At 34.3% G+C, this 23,149-nt stretch overlaps 3 protein-coding genes across 3 annotated transcripts in view; 1 reads left to right on the top strand and 2 right to left on the bottom strand.

The window, feature by feature from the left end:
* LOC110306830 (olfactory receptor 4K3-like) overlaps nt 1–324 on the top strand; it is a 4,477-nt gene extending 4,153 nt beyond the window's left edge. The window contains exon 4 of the mRNA XM_021178964.1: nt 2–324. Within this exon, the coding sequence (XP_021034623.1) occupies nt 2–324 (323 nt within the window). The remainder of the gene's footprint in view (nt 1) is intronic.
* Nucleotides 325–4,734: 4,410 nt separating this feature from the next.
* On the bottom strand, nt 4,735–5,737 carry LOC110287809 (olfactory receptor 4F17-like). The gene has a single exon (XM_021154334.1). The coding sequence runs from the start codon at nt 5,526–5,528 to the stop codon at nt 4,764–4,766; it is 765 nt and encodes a 254-aa protein (XP_021009993.1). The 5' UTR covers nt 5,529–5,737; the 3' UTR covers nt 4,735–4,763.
* A 3,674-nt stretch (nt 5,738–9,411) lies between these two features.
* Nucleotides 9,412–10,350, bottom strand: LOC110290159 (olfactory receptor 4F17-like). The gene has a single exon (XM_021156643.1). It carries the CDS (start codon nt 10,348–10,350, stop codon nt 9,412–9,414), a length of 939 nt encoding a protein of 312 aa, XP_021012302.1.
* Between the last annotated feature and the right edge of the window lie 12,799 nt (nt 10,351–23,149).

The raw sequence follows: 23,149 nt of genomic DNA, 5'->3' as shown, positions 1-23,149 counted from the left end.
GTGGCTGTAACTTGCTTTATTCTGTTGCTTATTTCCTACACATATATTCTTATCACTGTATGTCAGAGCTCTAAAGCTGGTGCATCTAAGGCAATGAANACATGCACTGCCCACATTACAGTGGTGCTGATCTTTTTTGTGCCCTGCATCTTCATCTATGTGTGGCCTCTCAATATCACTTGGTTGGATAAATTTCTTGCTGTATTTTACTCTGTTTTTACACCTCTCCTAAATCCAGCCATTTATACTCTGAGAAATAAAGAGATGAAAAATGCCATGAAAAGATTTGTAAGTAACTACCTTAGTCACAAAGGAAATTTATAATGTCTAGAAACCTGCACCAAGTATTTGTAAGACTGATTCTTTGAAATAAATTTTAAAATAGAAAATATAATTTATATTTAAATTTTGTTCCAATCTCCAAATATAAGTTAATAATATAAAGAGGATATATCATTTATTGACCAACCATTTAATTACTGTGAAACTGAATCTTGAATCTGATCATACATGCTTTTTCCTCACAGGGTTTTCAATTAACTGTTCTGTTTTTAGTAAAGTTTAACTTAACATTTTTGACAAAGTCATATGTTTATGTTTATAAATAATATCTTAGTAAATTTTACTAAATTGCCTTACCAGGCAAAGGTTTCCACTTTTGCATGAACACAGCTATCTACCAAAACACTAATTGAGTGAGCTGAAAAGAATTAGAAAAGATCAAACCAAAGATATACATTTAACAAAACAGCAGTGGTCTATATAATTTGGGGTTTTCATTTTATGTAACATGAATAAAGAATAATAATTAAACAAATAGAATTAAATGAGATTCTTAAGTTATCTCCATCTGAGACTAAAATTTGTTCTTTAAATTATTACTTAATATAGTACAATATCCCAAAATGTAATATCCATAACATCTGTTTCCACAAGTTGAGTGACTAATTATTAGAGGTATTGTACTTAATTTAGTTGTTAATACACAAGTCTTTAGCAAACATATTTGTAAGTGTACATATGGTGGTGTTGGTGAGTAAAGGTGCAGATGTCTCTAAAACTCCAACCACTTTACATATATAAATACCCTTGGTGGACGGAACAAAGCTCAAACATTTTCTCCTACTGGCAGGCTGTAATTTGTGGTTTTTAAAAAAAGGGTCAATAATTTTATTATCTTAAAAAGTAGGGGCTGGTGAAATGGCTCAGTGGGTAAGAGCACCCGACTGCTCTTCCAAAGGTCCAGAGTTCAAATCCCAGCAACCACATGGTGGCTCACAACCATCCGCAACGAGATCTGGCGCCCTCTTCTGGAATGTCTGAAGACAGCTACAGTGTACTTACATATAATAAATAAATAAATCTAAAAAAAAAAAGTAATCTTATCCATCTGCCTAAAAATTTCAAAATTTATTATTTTTAATATCTGAGTAGTACTCCATTGTGTAAATGTACCACATTTTCTCTATCCATTCTTCTGTTGAGGGACATATGGTATGTTTCTAGTTTCTGGCTATTATAAATAAGGCTGCTATGAACATAGTGGAGCATGTGTCCTTATTACACGTTGGAACATATTCTGTATGTGTGTGTGTGTGTGTGCGTGTGTGTCTTTATTATGAAAAGTTGACCCCCAAAAAGACATATATGAAGGCTGTGGATCACAAATTTAGCAGAGTATTTAGGTTGGGTACCTAGGGAACCATTTACATAGATGAAACTGATGAGTCCCAAGGATATCTATGCTATGGTAGCAAATAGCTTGTTATTAGGGTTAACAATATGTACACATAAAATTAATGATTATTGTTAAGTAAATGTTAAATATTTAAAGTGTCTCCATTTATTTTTTAATGAAATTGATAAAATTTTAGTCTGACCAGTGAAATAGAATAAAATCAAATAATTAGACAAGTATATATCAGTCCTTTTTGATATGTCTTAAGGACAATAAAGATAATAACAAAATATGGAATATTTTATGCTTCTATATTTCTCAGCTTTGAGGAAATTGATGCACTCACCAAAAAATTAAACCTTTCTCTTTCTCTTATTCTATTCTTGGTTGTATTTGAAGTCTTAGACAATATAAAAATCAAAAAGGACACAAGACTTAAAATTGTATAACTCTTTAAATTGGTAGATAATACAAATTGTTGTTTTGAAAATAATAAAGAATCCAAATAGCAATTATTAGATACAATAAATTAATTCAGAGAGATAACAGATGATGACAATTGAAAATGTTATGTATCTCTCCCTTAGCAGTAGACTTTCAGAAATGAAATGAATAATTCTTTTTATAATATCAAGATCTCAGGATCATCTTTAACAGAATTATGCCATGAAAATTATATAAAATACTGAGAGCATTAAGAAAAATATAATAAAAAGAGAAAAATATAATTTTATATATTATAAGGCTCAGTAGATGATTAGAAGTCTGATTTAATAGATTTTATTCTTCATGTCCTTGATTTAGTCCTCTCTGGTTTGTTGTATGGTGGTCTGCTGCCATGTTTTATCCTTTTGCAACTTCTCTGTACCTCCATTTTCAGCATTAGATTTCATTAAGAATTTATCTATGAAACAAAATGTTATGAGCATTTCTTTCCTGGTGCTCTGATTCCCATCTCTCTCTCTCTCTCTCTCTCTCTCTCTCTCTCTCTCTCTCTCTCTCATTCATCCTGACCCTACAACCCTGCATTCTCTTTTTTATTAGTCAGATGTTATATCTGTCTGTCTATAATTACTATAAATATACACTTGCTACTCAAATTTTGTTGATTGTCTCACAATTTTGTAAAAACTGGCTTGCTTAAGCCAGGTCTTTGACAAAAGTCATTGAGTTTGATGTCTCTTCGGGCTTTCAAATTGTACCAATTCTTCCTACCCACCTTTATTTCCTTGAACCCAATGGTCTAAATAATTTTTCCAATTAACTGTTCCAGTATTTGATTTTTTTATTTTGTTGAATCTATTAGGTAGTTTTGCTCATTTTTGTCCTATCTCTTTCCTATAGAATGTCATTAGGCAGATAATTATTATTAATTACTTATTATTACTTCATTTATACCTTATTTTCCATTCATGATATTCATAATGATCTTCATTTTTTTATCTTCAAGTTGTTTGTTTTTCTAATTGTTGTAAATTTATAGCAAAATTCTTACATACTAATTTTAGCTTACTAGGTTCATTCAAAGAGAAACTATGGCACTTTTATTTTAATGATCATTTTGTGGATGCTTGTATGTACTTATGATTTAATTTGTTATAGTCATCACTGTCACTGGACTGTATTTTTGAACATCATATGGTCAATTTCTTGTTGCTGGAAGATACTCTACTTTTGTCTTTTTCAAGGTTTTGGCTTTATCATAATAGAAAATGTTTAGGTACATTTAAAGGTAACTGTAAAAAGGTTTCGTAGATGTGCATTATTCTTCTTCCACTACAGCTTTGCTCTCTAGTTGTATTATTAAGTATTGACATCAGACACCTTAAAGGCCAAAGATGATACTTAGATGAAATTTTAGCTTGCATATATTTTATCCTGAAGCAGTTTGACAATATTTCTTGTAGATATGGCTTCATCTTTTGTAAACACTGTAAGTTTAAAATTTTTGTAATTTTTCTACTAGTTTGTTGAGTTTATGAAAGCTATCTAACTTATATATAATAACCATTGTTGTTGTATATAATTTATTACTCCTTGAGTGCCACTAAGTTTCTCATTTATTTTCTTTTTAGATAGTCTAATTTGACATTAAAATTAATTTTATTAAGACATTTAATACATTGTGAATTCTAAAGATATTAGTTCATGTTTTAAAATATTTGTGTGGTTTTTAAATTGATTCACATCATCAGTTCATTTAGAAATTGTTCTGTAGTATGATGAATAGTTCAAATGCCTTCTTTTCCAAAGCATCCTATTGATTCCATCACTTTATTAGTAGCTCTTTTACCACTGATTAGAGACTCTATCTGTTCATGTGTTTTAGTGACCTCATGGTTATTTTGTTTCTCTTGAGTAGGCACAATTATGACCATTTTTCTGTCTGAATTTCCATTTCTATTCATTCATTCAGATTATAACAATTCAACCATGTTGATTCTTAGTAGCACTGTCATGTTCAACTTTAGTCTGCATCAATGCCAATAGGAATGTGAAAAGTTACCAGGATAACTGTTAAGTTTTTATAAAACATATAGATTCTCTTTTACTTCTGTCCTGATATTTAGAATTCCTTACAGTGATGACAGAATACATGTACATTACCCAAATATGTGTTTGACATTCTTGCGTATAAATGTGTTAATGTCACATTGCATATAACTGAACACATTTCCAATTGTAACTATAATGCCCTAAATGAACCATCTACTAAGATTGAAATATGTCATATCCCAGAACTAAGTTCTGGAATACCATTGCGTGAAAACTTTTAACTGTGTTAACATAAAGGATTAGCATGGCTTTCATAATACTATCTAATATTGATTGTGTGGTGAATATGTCACATGTTTATGTCATCTTACATATCTCCTCTATTTTATTACTTCTCATAAAAATCATATGTAATACAAATCATTATGTCTTTTTTATTAGGATGACATCCAAACCTTATAAAAGGTTCAAACATTCTCAAACAATTGTTATGTGAGGTAAAAATGGATTTTTACAATTAATATAAGGTCTGCTGAATAATGTAATGACTTCCTTTGCTCATTATCTCAATCTCATGGCTACAGGAGATCTAAGACTTCACCCAAAAGCTTAAATTCCATTGTCTCAGGCGTCCCATGGCAGTTTTCATCTCTGTGTTCCTCAGTGTGTATATAATGGGGTTCAAGAGAGGAGTGACCACAGAATAAAACACAGCAAGGAATTTATCTAATGACTTGATGGGAAAGGGCCAGGCATAAATGAAGATGCAAGGTCCAAAAAACAAAAGAACTACTGTGATATGAGCAGTCAGTGTAGACAGAGCCTTAGATGACCTATCAGAAGGGCGGCGTTGGATGGTCATTAGAATAATACCATAGGAGATGATTAGTAAAACAAAAGAACACACACTGAGCACACCACTGTTGGCAATGACCATGATGTCTAACCTATATGTCTCTGCACAGGCAAGTTTGATTACTCTAGGAAGGTCACAATAAAAGCTGTCAACCCTATTAGGACCACAAAAGGGTAAGCTTATAGCAAAGGCCAATTGGCTCACTGAGTGTAGGAAGCCAATTGCCCATGCAGTAGCCACAATGCCAACACATACATTGCCACGCATAATTGTAGTGTAGCTTAGAGGCTTACAAATTGCTATGTATCTGTCAAAGGCCATGGCTACAAGGGTCACCATCTCACTCCCCCCAAAAAAGTGAAGGAGGAATATTTGTGTAAAGCAGCCCTTGACAGAGATGACTTTGCGTTTGTAGAAAAAATCAGCAATAGTCTTTGGAGCTGTGACAGAGGACACACACAGATCTATGAATGAGAGGTTGGCCAACAGAAAGTACATAGGCGAATGGAGGTGGGAGTCATTGGTCACAGTTATGACAATAAGAAGGTTTCCAAACACAATGCCTACATAGAAAACAAAAAAGAATGCAAACAGAAAGATCTGAAGTTCCCGAGAACTGGAGAGTCCAATTAAAATGAACTCAGTCACCACAGAATGATTTGTTTCCCATGTTGATTGATTCCAGAAGAGAGTCTCTGCACTTGCCTTGGAGAAGACAATGAAAAAAAAAATGTCAGAGTTCTTATATCCAAATTCTTACCTCTGCTCACCCATTAAGGTCTTGCTATGACATATTGCTTAAAATCTCCCAAACTAAAAATCAGAACTTGTAATTTAAACTATACTGGTTTTGCTTTGCTTCTTAGCTATCTAAGCCTCCTGTGTATCCATGGTACTAGACTCCTTCCCAACAGGATGGTACAGGTACCGGCTGCTCTTTCTGTACTCTCATCCTAGACTTGTTTTCTTTACCCTCTGAATGTTAAATACAAAACAAATAAAATGTGATGAATAAAACATTCCTTATATGATAGTCTTTAAGAAAAAAAAAATTACTAACATGAAATTAAAGGTGAAAACAGAAATGAAAGAAAAAGTGAACATACAGGATTTAAAATGACAAGGTCATACAGTAGACATTTATAACATAGAGTCAGATTTGATGAGCAATGTCTTTTAGGAGACATAAAACTTCTATTTCCTCAATTTCTTGGGTGAATGCTGTTATTTATTATTTCTTTGTGGTTTGTCTAACCAAAACACATTATGCTTAGAAATTATAATTATCTTCATATTATTCCAGATCTGTTTCTTTACCCTTGCCCAGATAAATTTCAAATTACTTTGTACAAAGTTCTATAAAAATTTAGTGGTTCTACTTTTTTCCAGAATAAAGACAGATCTAATCACAAAATAATTCATGAAAGTTTTTGGTTTGTGCCTTCTTAACCGAGTATAAATATAATTATCCAAAACTGATAATACTCAAGGATATGATTTTTGTTGAGATACATTATGGTGTGACTCTTTCATGAAAGCTTTTGTTTAGAATCACACTATGTAAATTAAAGTTGTTTTAAGTGTTTATTCATTCCAAAGTTTAAGAGGATAAGGAAAGAAATATTCCAGGCTGTATCTCAATGACAAATATGCCAAGGATAATGGTTTCAGAGTTCTCAACTGCTGAATATCAAAATCTACCAGAATAGAAAATAAGAATTTAAGAATTTTATTTTTTAAAAAATAAAGTAATTCTGTGGTTCACTATGGGTCACATCTGCAGAATTATGTTGCTAAGAGGAAAATGATACCATGGTATCCACATCAATGGTCTTTTTACCAACAGAACTTCCTCATTTCATGTGAGCCTCTGGGGAATATGCAAGAAGTTTTAGAAGGAGGTAATGATTCTATTATTAACTTTGCAGTCAAATTTAAAGAGTTCTCTCAGATCCTTTTTAGAAATTTATGCTTCTCTCATATATTATATCCTGAACACAATCTCTCCCTCACAAACTGCCATCTCCCCCACATTCTCGCCTCCTTTGTTTCCCTAAGGAAAAGGACAGGCTTCAACAGTATATCAACAAAACATGTCATACCATGTTGCAATAATAACAAGCACATCCCCTCACTTTAAGGCTGGGTGTACTGCTTTGATTTTAACAACCACAGGCCAAGCCTGATCAAAGAGAAAATGCTCACAACATATAAGTTTTGAATTGAATCATTTAATGTTGTGTTATAAATCATAATCATGTTTAACCTTGATTTTTTTCTAAAAGGCAAACATCTTTGTACTCACAGGGATGAGAATCAGAATCAGGGCTTTGAGTTTAGGCACAGATAGACTACTTGATTCTGGGAGTACAAAGAAAAACACCTCTGCCTTCAATTTTCTGTTTTCAAATGGTATAATCCCATTAATTCTTCTCAGGATTTCCATAGTTGTAACACTATATTTGTGACTCCTATGTGAAAGAAATGTTCAAAACTATTTTTCCCTTGGATTAATTAGGAAAAAAAAAAGCATGGAACAAGAAAATACTAGGGTATTGTTTTGTTTTGTAAGAAGAACTAAATAGAACAGCATCACAGAGAGGAAAGGATATGTTTAATTAGTAAATTTTGGTGTAGAACTCAATAATTATTGCACTACAACACTGATAATATGGGTTACCCTTTTAATATTAGTCATGTTAAAACTTCTAAGTGTGTAAGCAAAACTACATGATATTTTTTTTCCTGAAGAAAAAGTTTAGTTCTGCAGAGTGAGTTTCTACTCATAGAAGCATTAAACTACCAATGAAATTTTTGCCCATAGGTGCTTCCACTGATGAATGTCAATTTTGTTATTCCACTTACCTCTTTCATAACTTGAAGAGACAGCAGTAATCTTAAGAGACAGAACAGTACAGAGTCTCTCTTAAACACACTTTAAAGCATTAACATTTCTGGGAGTTTGGCTTTTATACATATTGTCCTCCTGAGCAAACTGCTTGGCTAATAATAAGCATTTATGAAGTAACCAGAAGTCCATGGAGGATCCAGAAACAGTCGCAGGCGTACTGGCAGACTGATGCAGTGTCATAGGCGTTCTCTTGGCCTTTGGGAGAAGCATGGGTTATTCCTGAGTTAAGGGACATTGTTGCAGTTTCTTAGATCACTGCATAATTTTACCATCTCACTCAAAGAGTGATTGCAAAATAATCCCATTGTAAACAAATAAGGTAATATTACAGAATTAAAATACACAAGTAAATCAGTCAGTGAATGATAATATTTCAATTTCATAAAGAGAATAATTCAAAGACATTGATAGCCAGTTTGAGGAGAGCATATCAAAAATTCCCTGAATAATTTATAAAACCTCAGTTCATAGGAGGTTTTTTTTTTTTTTTTTTTTTTTTTTTTTTTTTTTATGCTTTAGTTACCATGAAGACATTTAAATGAGCTGAGATAAACAGCTAGGTTTCTAAATCACATCTAAGAAACTCATTTAAGACTTGTCTCAAGTTGTGCTTCTTGACCACTATGCGTTTCTGGTTTCTTCTGAAGAATTCACACACATTCCTCTTCCCAAGCACCACAGCTGGAGAGCTGGCACATTAAATAGCGTTTTAGATCTTGACAGTACAAGATCTTTAGGCATTAAGTCTCTTGAAATAATCTTTAGGCATTAAGTCTCTTGAAATACTTTAACTTGTACATGTCTCTTTAATGTTAATCATAAACTTCTTTGAGGAAGATTACCAGGGAAACAAAGTCATGCTATTATGGAAAAGTGACACACAGAGATATTAAATGATAAAAGTATACTATGTCTATGTCTAAAATGACATTATACATTATCATTGAAAAGCAGGTAAGAGAAGGACACAAAAATCTTAATAGTGATGGTTATCCTACTTATAAGTCTTAAATTAAAATTATTGGTTTACATAAACCTTTATTTTATCCATTGGATCCACATAATTTCCACAAGAAATATATATATTAGTAACCAGTGTTGTATTATCTGCATATAGATGCTGATAAAGGTATATATATATATATATATGTGTATATATATATATGCACTTTATTTATACAAACCAAAAAGCATGAACATTTGTGCAATAATTGCTGATTATAACTTTAATAAATATGAATACTTCAATTTAATACAAAATATAAAACCAACAAGATTTAGTTATGTTGATTTGAAAACATATAACACTTTTATTTTGTAACCAGCAGAAGTTATTTTAACTCCTTATTAATTGAAACTCTTTGATAGGTACATTCTTTTGTTTCTAAACCCAATAAAATAATGTTTTTATTCTATAGTGTTTATATTGATAATTTTTCACATTTTCAGTGTGTATACTAATAAAATTTATTATATAAATTCCCTAGAACTTAAAACCTGTCTACTTAGCCTTCTGATGGCCAACCTCATATCTTTATTCCTTAAAGTATAGATAGTAGGATTTAAGACAGGAGTGAGAACAAAGTCAACAATAGCAAAGAAATTATCAAGGGACTTGGTCGGAAAAGGCCATACATACAGAAACATGCATGGTATGAAAAACAAAACCACTACAGTGATGTGAGCTGACAAGGTGACAAATGCTTTGGATAAATCAGTTGAAGAATGTTGTCGTACACTGACCAGGATAAAAATGTATGATGTAATCAAGAAAAAGAAGGTACACATAGAAATAAAGCCACTGTTGGCAGAGACCACAAATTCTAGTTTATAAGGGTTCATGCATGCAAGTTTAATGACCCTTGGAAGATCACAATAAAAACTTCCTACATTATAGGGACCACAGAAAGGTAAATTTACAACAAACAGAAACTGAGACACTGCATGAATCATCCCTATGACCCAAGCTGCTATTACCAAAATTATACATTTTTTGGAATTCATGATCATCAGGTAGTGAAGAGGCTTGCAGATTGCTATATATCTGTCATATGCCATGACTATGAGCAGTACCATCTCAACTCCACCCATCACATGAATGAAGAACATTTGTGTCATGCAGCTGTGGAAAGAAATGACTTTACAACTAGTAAGAAGGTCAGATATTGTCCTAGGAATTGTTGTAGATGAAAGGCCCAAGTCAACGAGCGAAAGGTTGGCCAATAGAATATACATGGGGAAGTGTAAATGAGAATCAACAATCACTATGAACACAATGAAGAGGTTTCCAAAAAGAATCCCCACGTAAAATAAGGAGAAGAAGAGGCCAAAGAAAATCCGTGTTCCAAACGATTGTGCAAGTCCCAGCAAAACAAATTCAGGCACAACAGAAGCATTCACTTGGTCCATTGGATCAGAAAGTCGGGAAAACACATAAAAATCCTGAAAGACAGATGAATTATTTTAAGTCATTAAAGTAAGATTAAATGTTAATAATTTAAAATCAGTCATTGTACCAGAGATATTGCTTAACAGTAGACCATTTGCTTATCAAACAATTTCTATTAATAATAAGTATTTTTAGTTGGTATAGACAATTTACAAAATGTGAGGAACACAGTGTATATAAGATTTATGGAGTATGAAAAAAGCTCTACTCAGAATGATATACTGCATTAAATTATAGCAATTGATAAAACATAAACATGAGACGATTTATGTAGTAGGATAAAATGTATTAAATTCAAGTGCAGGTGAAATGAAAAGAGATATTGGGAACAATCCTAAATGAATACAGTAGTCCAGAAAATGAAAAGACTCTGTAAGGACATTAACATTGTTTTCAAAACTTAAAAAGGTTATTTTAAAACTGAAATTTAAAACTAATAAAATTAAGTGAATATCAGGCATTAGAATGGAAGGTGAGTCAAGACACTTAACTTATTTCTTACTTATGACAGATGAAAAAAATGACTCAGTGATAAAGTGCTTTACTAGCACATGTGGAACTTTCATCCACTGTAGCAAAAGAAGAAAAAAATGTAAAGAGAGAGAGAAGAAAGAAAAAGAAAGAATTACTTCTTACACATGCTCGTCACTCATGCTTATCTTTCGCTTGAATTTCAATGTTTAGAGAGAATAAAGCTGATATCTTTATAATATTAAAATGATTAAAATATACATGATTGATATTAAAAACCCATCAGGCAAAGTAAACAATGATATACAGAATTGAGAAATGTGACTCTCTCTCTCTCTCTCTCTCTCTCTCTGTGTGTGATGTGTATGTGTGTTAGAAATCAATAAAATATAAGAAAATACTACTCTCTTGTTAAATAAAAAATTACAAATATAATTATCAAAATATAATACTATTATCACCAAATCATTCAGAGTGGACAATACTTCTCCATACAAAGCAGAGAGCAAAAGCTCAATGAAATTGGTTTATTTATAATTCACAAGAGAGAAGATATTTTAACCCTTAAACAATATGTCAATAATTTTATCTCCATACCTTGTTGTGAAATACTTCTCTGAAATACTACTTGTACAGAAAATATCTCCAGTCACAAATACTAATAACACTTTATTGACTGTTTTAAGTAAGGCTTTAAGGCAGTTTAAATGAAAGCAAATAGGTATGAATATATCAAATATACACAGTTGGCTATAATAACAAAATAAAACTTGATGATGGACTTTAAGATTATTACTTAAACATTGTTGGAAAGTAATTAGCATAGCCCATCATTTCCAGTTATAGTGATAGCATTTCAGGTTTCAGAGCTTCTAATTCTATTTTTAGATTTAAGGAATATTTTGATGCACATACTGCGTTCATATCTATTTTCCCCTCAAATATCAAATTATCTAGTGATTTAAAGAGATGACAGATTTATCAAAGCTGTTTGAAAACTAGGGTTAACCTGTCACTGATGAAATAAAGAATGTTAGTGATTTTATTACACATTTTTATGTCACAAATGATATCTAGGAGCAAGATACATTTAAATCAGTAAAGGGCTGTGTTTAATTTTCTTGGGCTGTTGCAGGATATTAGATCACACTGTGAACCTGGAGATTTTGTTGTTTACTAGAAAAACCTGTTTGTTGTGGTGTAGCTCAGCCTTAGCACCCACATTTAATCCTTCTGGATAGAATACAGACACTCCCTTCGTACAGACTTAAAATCACAAACAATGAAGGTAAATTTAGTTTGTAGAAGAATGTGTCTATTTGAAAGTGATGTCTAATTGAGTGGCAGACACAGTGGCAAATCAGAGAAAGTTTTGAAAAGTAAGAGATGTCCATCTCTCATGAGAACAGAGAGAAAAGAGGGGCTACTTAAGAGAGAGCATTCAGATACAGAAGCGAGGGCAGTTTTTACCAGGATAGCTGTACAGAGACAGGTTGCAGAGAACAAGCTAGTCACAGGTGAAGACAGAATGAGCCAGAGAATGAAAATGAAATTGCCAGGAGCAAGAAGATTAGAATATATTGCCAGAGTTAGTTTTAGGCCAAACAGAAATATTCAGGAGAATCTGAGAGAAGTCAGATTAAATCAGTCAGTTTGGAGAGGAGTTTTGAGCCAGAACAGCTAAATTGGCCAGCAGCCAGAGTTCAGAAAGAGCAAGCAAGGGTGAGTTTATTCACCAGTAATGCTCAGAAGCTGGAAACCTTCTAGGCCTAGATAAAATTGCATGGAGGGCAGAAGCTTCCCATACTAAACCTCAGTTAGAAGAAAGAAGCAGTAAGCCTCCATTGATAATTATATCAATATATCAGAGGAATAAAAGATACTTTAACATTGGGCTTTATGTAAAACTACCCTAAGATGAAAACTTCCTAAGGAAGTCTACTCAAACAGTGACAAAGCATGCTGCTTGTTTTGTGTTGACTAGAGGTGCCATTCTGAATGAATTCTTGTAATAATAAAATAACTACAAGAAAAATGGATGCCCTGTGACCTCATCAGGCTCAGCGTGAGCCAGAGTAGTGAGGTGCACTGGGATATTAATTTACTCAATCCGAACGATGTGATTTGTGTGTATGTTGCCAGGGATGAACATACACTATTGGATAATCAGTTAGTGTGTTCTTCCCTCAGGAAGGCTATTTCCCCGACTATCAGCACTCCTTAGTTACTTGTAATTCTTTATTGAAGATCGAAGCTTTCCTCCACCAATGCTAGCATGTCTGTTGGTTTTGTCCCTGCTCAACAATTATTGAAAGAGATTATTTTTAAAAAGATAGAATGAATGATCAAGTACAGAGAAGCATAATGAAATGGGACAAAAAGAGATTATACTTTGGTATGAATCTGGAGACTAATCAGTTGGATTCCTTTCCTAATCTATAATATGAAACAATTTTGGTTAGCTTTCAATTTCTGCATTGTTTCCTACATTATTACATATAAAAATCCTTAAATACCCATTCAAGTTCTTGGTTATTGTACCATATACACTGCGAAACAATTTTTGCAATATTAGTGCATTCATGATTTTGTTCTTAGACTTCTAACCTATATTTACATTATATTTTCCCCAAAACTATCGTGGAAATTAATTTAATACACTTTATATCTGTTGCTTTCTATTTGTGCTAATTATAAAGAATGAGAACTTAAATAAATGAAGGTCTTTTTATCTTACAAGCATTTTGAGTTATTTTTATATATTATTATTAAATCCACATGTTTCTAGAGAATTTATGTGTAAAAATAGTAAAAATACAACAAAACAACTTCTCAGCTTCATCTCAAAATATAAAATCAAAACAAAAGCAAAATATAGTGCTGTATTCCTTTCCCTTCAGAACTGTTGATCACAGCATGGAGCTTCGAGGAGTGCATCAGAAACCAAGTCCCCATAGTGTTTGATGGTTTTCCTGGTGGTGGTGACTTAAAATTTGTCTATTATTCAAGGTCTAGGGATAAGTATCACTTCAAACAAGATACATAGACGTGTGTTAAACAAAGCATACTAATGGAATCATAGATTTACATGAAAACTGGGAACAACTGTGAGAAAACGCATTTAACACTTGATTCTGCATAAAACAGCCTAGTGTTTAACAGCATCAAGAGCAAAACATACAGAACTACAGATCAGAGGGTAGATGTCTTAAACTCTAGTGCACTGTTCATCAGTATTACTCTACAAATGATTAGGAGAAACAGTTGTAAAATCTCAGAATACTATATATTTGATACGATCACTTTGCTTTACTGAAAGGATTCTGTTAGTCTTTGAACTCATACTCAGTTTGGCATAAAACTACACATCCTACTTCGTAAACAACTAGTCCTTTCCCTACCCTGTGCCCTTGATAGACTTTGCCATTTTTTTTTCTTTTTTTCAAACATCTAGACCACTACTTGAACAGTTGCAATAAAAAGAATTTCTATTCAATGCATTTTTTTTTTAGGATCCTGTGGGCTAGAATATATCTAAGTCTTGGGATAGTCTTTCAGTGTATTCACTACTTACAGTATTCAAATGTTGAAATAAAAGGTAAGAATTACTCCAGAGTATTGGCAGACAAGGCTTGAGATTATTGAGATTGTAATATGATCTTTAATATGCAGGAATATCTGAGACCAGACATCTGCTTGGCATAGTTGGAAATGAATTGCACAATTGTCTCAGGGCTACAAAAAGCAGAAACACACATTCTTGAAAAATCTTCATACCAAAAAAGCAAATTAAAAAAATACCAAAAAGTTGTGAGCATGAGATTAATTATATAAACCAATATATTTAAATGAAATCACAAAACTATTCTGTGATAGTTTAAAATTAAAAGGGTAAAAATACTCTTGAAAGGTGACATGTCTGACATAATTATTTTACAGATGGGAGATTAGAGTTAGCAAGACTGAAACAACTATAATCGGCAGGTTTTAAATGTAAACCACCCCTTACCTTCTCTAAAGTAACAGCAGGTATGCTTTGAAGAAAAAGGAAATTTAAGTAGATTATTATTCATTTCTATAAGCAATGCCCCTGAAGACAAAGATATATGTATGACTGTTTATAGTGGCAAAGAAGCTAATTATTTGCTCAGGAGAGTGACCCTTTGGCGCTGGGAAGGTGTCCAATACCCAGTTCATTAATAGTTTCTATTGGGAATTGGATCATGAGCTGTTGGTTTCCCCAAGAGCGAAGTATCAAAAGAATTGTCTGGTTATCTAAAAGGGAAAAAATAAGAATATTCTGTGTAATGTGTTAGGTTTAAAATAACCTCCTTGAGGATTTATAATCTTTTTTTATGAATTGCTTGAAATAGAATAAAAAATATTCCGAAAGTGGATAGCTGTATTTATACTCTGGATTCATATATCAAATTAAAAATAGTCTAAAACTAATTATCTGAAAATACACTTCACTTGTTAGTATGGAAAAGATAAAAGTTCTTATTGTTTTGTTTTGACAAATGTTTGTCCAAGAAAGACTGAATGTTCTGCAAAACCAGAGGATATAGGTATATTTGAAAATCACTATTTTATCATTTGAGTTGATCTATTATAAGTTAAACTTGTAAGTCATCGGGTCAATTTGTTTAGAAATTTTGGGAGATATAGGTAGTTGTTTTGAGTTACTTAAATGAAGGGTCTGGATACCCAAGGAGACCATCATTTAACACTATATGAATGAAAACATGGTACCGGTCTCGGTGGGTCTTTGTCATTTATGTAGAGTCATAATCTGATCTCACTGAGGTTTCATTGAAACGGTGAAAGCTCTGCGTTTGTTTATAAGTGTACTTCTTTAAAACTGTGTTGTTTAGAACTCTGCACTTCATTTTCTCTTGTTCAGAAGAAGGAAAGGCTTTCTTCTTAGGTCAACAGAAAAAGAAGGGATGCTAGTTCAACCAAAATTTTTGAAAAATAACCATAATATAATACAATAAAACATAATAGAGTACGATACAATGTGATATAACATCCATATGAGATTAAAACTGAAGAATACATCTTCCAGATATATTTAAAAAGAAAAACTAAAATCTAACACTCTCACATACGAATCTACTTCTTTAATCATAATGGAAAGAGAACATGGAAAGCCTCAATATCATCTACTCAGTTATTCCCATTGAAACAGCACTGTTTTAGTTGCTATTGTGTTTGTGATGTTTCTGCAGTGAAATCTACCTTTGCTGATGCAGAACTTAAAATGACCAAAGAATGCAGATATTCTGTAACTTGATTTTTTAAAAAATTGAGAATGTAAGTATTGAGTAACAACTTCAGAATGTTTAATGTTATATAAGAAACCCATATTTTGTGTATATGTCTAGGAGTGATAGAAAAGCCAGGGAAAGAAGGATGGGAGAGTGAAGAGAAATCATCAGTGGGAGGGACAATATCCCTGAACTGTGGGACATGCTAGGGACCTGGAATAGGGCAAACTCTAGGGGATCTAACAGTAGGAAATACGGAGCCTGAAGTGGCAACCTCAGTGACTAGACAGGACTCCCAGTGGAGGAATAAGAACACCCACCCACTCAGAAAAACTTTGACCACAAATTTCTCCTGACATAAGAAGTGCAGGTACAAAAATAGAGCAGAGACCGGAGGAATTACCAACCAATTACTGGCCCAATTTGACTTCTGTCCCATGGAGAAGAACCAATCTCTGGCACTATTAATGATACTCTGTAATGCTTGTATACAAGAGCCTAGCATAAGTGATTTCTAGAGGATCAGCCCAGCAGCTGACCAAAGCAGATGTCAAAAGTACCAGCTGATCTTTAGACAGAGTTGTAGATGTCTTGTGGAAGAAACGAAGGAAAGACTGAGAAACCCAGAGGGATAGGAACTCAAAAAGAAGACCAACAGTGTCAACTAATCTATACCCTTAGCAGCTCCCACAAACTGAAACACTAGCCAAAGAGCATACATGGGTTCAACCTAGGTATCCTGCACATATGTAGCAGATGTGCAGCTTAGTCTTCATTCAGGTCTCCTAACAACTGGAGCAGGGGCTGTCCCTAGAACTGTTGACTGTCTGTGGTACTGTTTCCCTAACTAGGTGCCTTGTGTGGCCTCAGTAGGAGAGGAAATGCCTTATTCTACAGTGACTAGATCTGCGAAGGTAGGTTTGGTACCCAGGGGTGAACCTCTCCATTTTCAGAGGAGAATGAGGATGGAGAATGAGAGAGGGGGAGTGTGAGAGGGCTCTGGGATGAGAGGGGTTGCTGTGATTTGGATGTAAAGTTAATAATAAATAAATAAATAAATAAATAAATAAATAAATAAATAAATAAATAAATAAATGGAAAGGAAGAAAAAAAAACCTCTCTAATTGAAAATTTAGGAATCCAAATCTGATAATTAGAGAAACCAATGATATGATGTCATGAAGAATGAAGCCATGATATAAAGAACATCATGAAGGGCAAATATTTCATTGGAATTGATGATATTTGAGTAATAATGGTCTATAATAATAATATTTGAATTCTTAATCATCAGGGAGTAGCACTACTTGAGAATTAGAAGAGGTAGTTTTCTTAGACAAAGTGTGTAACTGGAGATTGGCTTTGAACTTTTAAAAGCTCAAGCCAGGTCTTCTACTTGCTGCCTGAGTATCTATATGTAGAACTCTCAGCTATAGTACCATGTCTGCCTGCCTGCAGCCATGGTCCACCTTTTCCCCCTTAAAGAGAGTGAACGAAACCTCTGAAACTGTAAGAAAGCTTTAGTTAAATGCTTTCCCTCATAAGAGTTGCTATGGTCATGGTGTCTCTTCACAGCAATAGAATATTCACTAAGACCAAAGTTGGCACCAGGGATAGGGATATTGCTGTGACAGGTCTGCCCATGTTGTTTGTTAGAGGAATATGGAAGACTTTGTGATTTTGGACTAGAAAAGCAGTTGGATATTTTGAGCAGGGATTAATGATCCACTGTAGTAGGAACATAGAAGATAGTGATGACTTAATGACCGTGGAGGCCCAGCTCCAGAAGTTTCATGGTTGAAGAATATTAGTAACTAGCCTATAGACTGTTTTTGTGATACTTTGGTGAAGAATGTGGCTAAAATTCTGTCCTTTTTAAAAAATGTGCCTTAGGCTAAATTTAAGAGTTTTGCATCAATGGCATTGGCAAATGGATTTCAATATAACTTAGTATTGACTCTGTCTTATTCTGAGCTATAATGAAAAGGAGAACGCTGATCAAGGAGAAAGCTGAGTTTGAGGAGAAAAAGTGCACAAGGAAGTACAATGGATTTGAGACCAGTGCTCAAGGAGATTAAAAGAGAAGCCTGTCACTAAATGGAATAAAAAGAATGGTGACCTGAGGAAAAGAACCCACGCAGATAATCTCCCATTTTGTGCAAAAGAGTTAAAGAAAAGTTTAAGCAGTGAAGGAAACCATCAAAAAGAGGAACTTGATAAAAAGGCATTTGAATGAGGGGCCAAGTTCTAGCCTAGCAAGCAGCCAAACTTGGGTTGTAGAGTCAAGAATACAATAGGGAAATTGTGGGCTCTCCCTCCACAGCTAAGGAAAGCTCCTGAGGTCACGTTTGTCATGTGTCAGGTGTGTTCTTGCATGAATCCAGAAAGGCTATTGTATGCAGGTGAGCCCTAGTTTGCTTTGGAGACTCCATGATGTTGGGGAGTTGTGGACACTGCCAAGGAACGCTTCAGACTATTGATGGAACCATTCTAAAAGAAAAACAAGTATGTTTCATTCAACAAAGCTAAAAGGAATCAGAGATCTGAAAAGATATGTCCTAGTCAGTGTTCTATTGCTGTGATGATGACTTCTGCACGTCTTGTAAAAGAAAGCATTTGATTGGGGCTTGCTTGGAGTTTCAGAGGATTACTTCATCCTCATATTGGTAGTGATCATGGTGGCATGCAGGCAGACATGGTGCTGGAGGGTAGTTGAGAGTTCTACATATGGATCCCCAGGAAGCAGGAAGAGAAGGGGCTTTGCATTGGTTTTGACATGGGGTTTAAAACCTCAAAGCCCTTCTTCACGATTATGCTTTCTTAAACAAGACCACATCTCATAATCCTTTCTAATAGTGCCACTTCCTAGTGATCAAGTATTTAAATCTATAAACCCATCGGAAAGAAGAACTACTCATTCAAACCACAGCAAGTTCTTTGACATGGAGATGATGAGTTTGGAGTTTGCCTGCTGATTCTCAGTCTTGCTTTAGTCCAGTATTTGCTCTCTATCTGTCCTTTTCTCCCTCTTGGAATGGAAATGTATATTCTGTGCAATTGGTGTTGAAAGTATGTGATCAAATTTTTTATTTTAATTTTATTGGGGGATACAGTTAAGAGAACATCATGAGTCTCAGAAGAGACTTTGTATTTTGGACTTCAAAACGCTGAGCTTGTGCTAAACGATGGAGACTTTTGAAGTTGGACTGAATGCATTTTACATTATGATAAGGCTAAAAGCCTTGAATAAGAATAGCTTTTATAGACTCATATATTTGAATACTTAGTCATTAGGGAGTGGCATTACTTGAGAAGGATTAGAAGGCATGACCTTGTTTGAGGAAGTGTCCAACTGAAGGAAGGATTTGCGATTTCAAAAGCCTATTTCAAGTTCAGAGTCTCTTTCTTCCTGTTATGCATGCATCTGTATGTGGATCTCTCAACTATTTCTCCAGTATCATGTGTGCCTGCATGCTGCTATGCTACTCACAATGATGAGAATGGATTAAGTCTCTGAAACTACAAGCTATCTCCAATTAAATGCTTTCCTTTATAAGAGCTGGCATGGTCAATCTGTTTCTTCACAGCAATAGAACACTCATTAACAGAAGCTGAAATTATCATGCAAAGAATAAAATCAATCTATTGTGTTCTCCCAGCTCTACTCAATTGTCTGTAGTTACTTGTAAATAATTGAGGCCATATTTAAGAGCTACTTAGGTTCATAGAGTTTGATAATTTGGTGACTAATGATCATCAAAGGGAGAAAGAAATTCATTATTGTGACCAACAAGGGGCCAAGTAACTACTTATTTATCCCAAGTAGCTTGGGATGATTAAAGAAAGCAGGTTTCAGAAAGAACTTCCTTTCTAACTTTAAACTTATTAAATGTTGGTTCTTGTTGGAGCAAAATGGGACATTGTTAAATGTTTGTAATGACTCTGTGTTGCTGATTTTCATGAAGTATTTTAGGGAACAGGTGTTTCCTTGTTCCCTTGTAGCCTCTCTTTTTGGAATTTCTTATAAATGAGCTATTATAAACTTTATCAGTATTTTCAGTTCTGTCTGCCTCATTTTTATGCTCTTGTGTCCCAGGTCTCAGAAATAGTTCTGCAAAGACAAAAGTCCACATCCCAGAATGTGTTTCCTTAAATATTTGTTTAAAATTGATCTCCCCTGAGGAAAAACTACTAGTTAGGCAGCCTGAATTTAATATACCAGTGGCCTGAACAATAAGCCCCCCTAAAGTACAGTTACAGGTGCAGAAGTTTCTTTAATTTCTGTAGTGAAAAGTTCAGATATAACAGGTCTTCATGCAGGCAGTGAAACACTAAGGCCCACTCTGCAGGCAGGAGTCCATGTGTTCATCTGAGAATAGAACAGGAAACTAATAACCCAGGGCCAGAGGTCAGTAGATGAATCAACATCTGGAGCCACTATTTGATGTTTGAAATTAAGGAAGATAATTCTGAAGCACATTTTTCCAGTGCAATGTTTAGTGTTTCAGAGAAGAGGAAAGGTTGAATAGAAGTCCTATGGTGAACAGATTTCATTGCTGATTCTTTACCACATTCCTATGAACTTAGGAGATTCCCCCAAGATAGAATGGTTAGCCCTTCCAAAGAGGCAATTGGGGGATTTTGAAAAGATCTAGCTCACAGAATATAAAGTTAAATGTAGCCACTAGAGAGAGGTACCTGTAAAGAAAGAAAGCTACTTAAGTGAGGAAGACTCTGAAAGATATCGAACACTTGTTAAATGTAGGCTAAGCACCAATCTAAATAAAAGAAAAGTCAAAGGTCGATCAATAAAGCTGACCTCCCCCACTGTAGCTATAGCGACCATTCTCCACATTTCAGGATCCAGAGAAAGAACTGCACCAATTCTTCATCTTTTCCTTTTTAAGAAAAAAAAAAAAACTAATATTGTCCCACATGCTTTTAGTACCTTTACTACTGAGTTTTTGTTCATTTATTTTTTTCTAAATTAAGTATAATTACATTATGTCTTCACTTCCCTATCTTCCTTCGCACTCCAGTGATGTGTTCCTGCTCCAGTAGCTATTTATGTTAATGTGTGTTACATGTTGTTCTTTATGTATGTTAAACTAGCCCTGTATCTCTAAGATGAAGCCTCCTATATCTTGTTGATCTGCATGGATTTCTTGGACATCAAACAAGGGCAAAGGCAATAGTTTGGGTTATTTTAGGCAAATCTGAAGACTCACTGACCAACAGCCACATATTAGTATTTACAAATATTTTAAATGTCTAATGTGTTTAATTATTAAATTAAGTACAACAGTTTTAATAATCAGTCAATAGATGAAATGCCTGACAGGAGGGAGAGGGAACTTATAGAGCCCACCTCCAGCAGGAAGACAGGTTGCCTCTTTTGATTCTTTCTGATGGCCTTCAAGGCTTCAGACTTTTCCCCCCACCCAATACCAGATCATGTTCCACTCTTTCCCTATCTTGTACCCTTTCCTTCCCAAGTCCCTCTTCCCTCCCTCCCTCCCTCCCTCCCTTCTTGTGTTTGCTTTTTTCTCCTTCCCAAGTGGGACTGAGGCATCCTCACTTGGGAACTTCAGCTTGTTGACATTTTGAGTCCGTGGACTGTATCTTGTGTACTTTTCTGTTTTTCTGCTTATATCCACTTATTAGTGAGTACATACTATGCATGTCCTTTTGGGTCTGAGTTACCTCACTCAGGATGATATTGTCTAGTTCCATCCATTTGCCTTCAAAACTCAGGATGTCCTTGTTCTTAAGAGCTGATAAGTATTCAATTGTGAAAACGAACCATATTTTCTGAATCCATTCTTCTGTTGTGGGACATCTGAAATGTTTTCAGCCTTTGGCTATCACAAGTAAGGTCATGATGAACATAATGGAACATGTGCCCCTGTGGCCTTTTGGAGCATCTTTGGGGTATAATTGCAAGAGTGGTATTGCTGGGTAGATCTATTTCCAATTTTCTGATGAACCTCCAGATTGATTTCCAAAGTGGTTGTACCAGTTTTCAATCTCCACATCCTCACCAACATGTGTTTCCACCTGAGGGTTTGATCTGAGCCATTCTGATTGGTATAAGGAGGGATCTCAGGATCATTTTGATTTGCATTTCTCTGATCACTAAGGACTTTGAACATTTCTTTAGGTACTTCTCAGCCATTTGAGATTCCTCTGTTGTGAATTCTCTGTTTAGTTCTATTCCCCATTTTAAACTGGGTTGTTAGTTTTTTTGGTGGCTAGCTTCTTGAGTTCTTTATACATTTTGAATAATAGTCCTCTATTGGATGTGGTGTTAATGAAGAATTGTTCTCAATCTGTAGTGCCGTTTTGTCTTATTAACTATGTCCTTTGCCTTACAGAAGATTTCCCATTTCATGAGGTCCAATTATGAATGCATACTTGGTCATTTTTAGAGTGTGAGCCATTGGAGCTCTGTTTAGGAAATTTTGCCTTGCTCCAATGAGTTCAAGACTCTTTCCCACTTTCTCTTCTATTAGATTTGATGTTTCTGGTTTAATGTGGATGTCCTTGATCCACTTGGATTTGAGCTTTGAAAAAATTTGGTCTATTTTCATTTTTCTACATATATACAGCCAGTTAGACCAGCACAGTTTGTTGAAGATGACTACTTTTTTCCATTGTATATTTTTGGCTTCTTTGTCAAAGATCAAGTGTCTGTACATGTGTGGTTTTAATTCTGCGTCTTCAATACTATTACACTGATTAACACCCCTGCAGTTTGTATTACTATTTCTTTGTAGTAGAGCTTGAGGTCAAGGATGGTGATACCCCAGCAGTTCTTTTATTGTTAAGAATTGATTTTGCTATTCTCTGTTTTTTGCCTTTCCAGATGAATTTGAGAACTTCTCTTTCCATGCCTTTGAAAAATTGTGTTGGGATTTTGATGGGGATTGCATTGTATTTGTAGATTGCCTTTGGTAGGTTGGCCATGTTTACTATGTTAATTCTGCCAATTCATGAGCATGGGAGAGCTCTTCATTTT

This window comes from Mus caroli, chromosome 2 (assembly GCF_900094665.2).
Source record: "Mus caroli chromosome 2, CAROLI_EIJ_v1.1, whole genome shotgun sequence".
In the NCBI taxonomy this organism is placed as follows: Eukaryota; Metazoa; Chordata; class Mammalia; order Rodentia; family Muridae; genus Mus; species Mus caroli.
The sequence above is the reverse complement of the archived record's forward strand: the minus strand, read 5'-3'. Positions and strand labels throughout refer to the sequence as shown.

Excerpts from the sequence above, each read along its gene's own strand:
- LOC110290159 (XM_021156643.1), bottom strand. The coding sequence starts at position 10,350 with ATGGACCAAGTGAATGCTTCTGTTGTGCCTGAATTTGTTTTGCTGGGA.
- LOC110287809 (XM_021154334.1), bottom strand. The coding sequence starts at position 5,528 with ATGTACTTTCTGTTGGCCAACCTCTCATTCATAGATCTGTGTGTGTCC.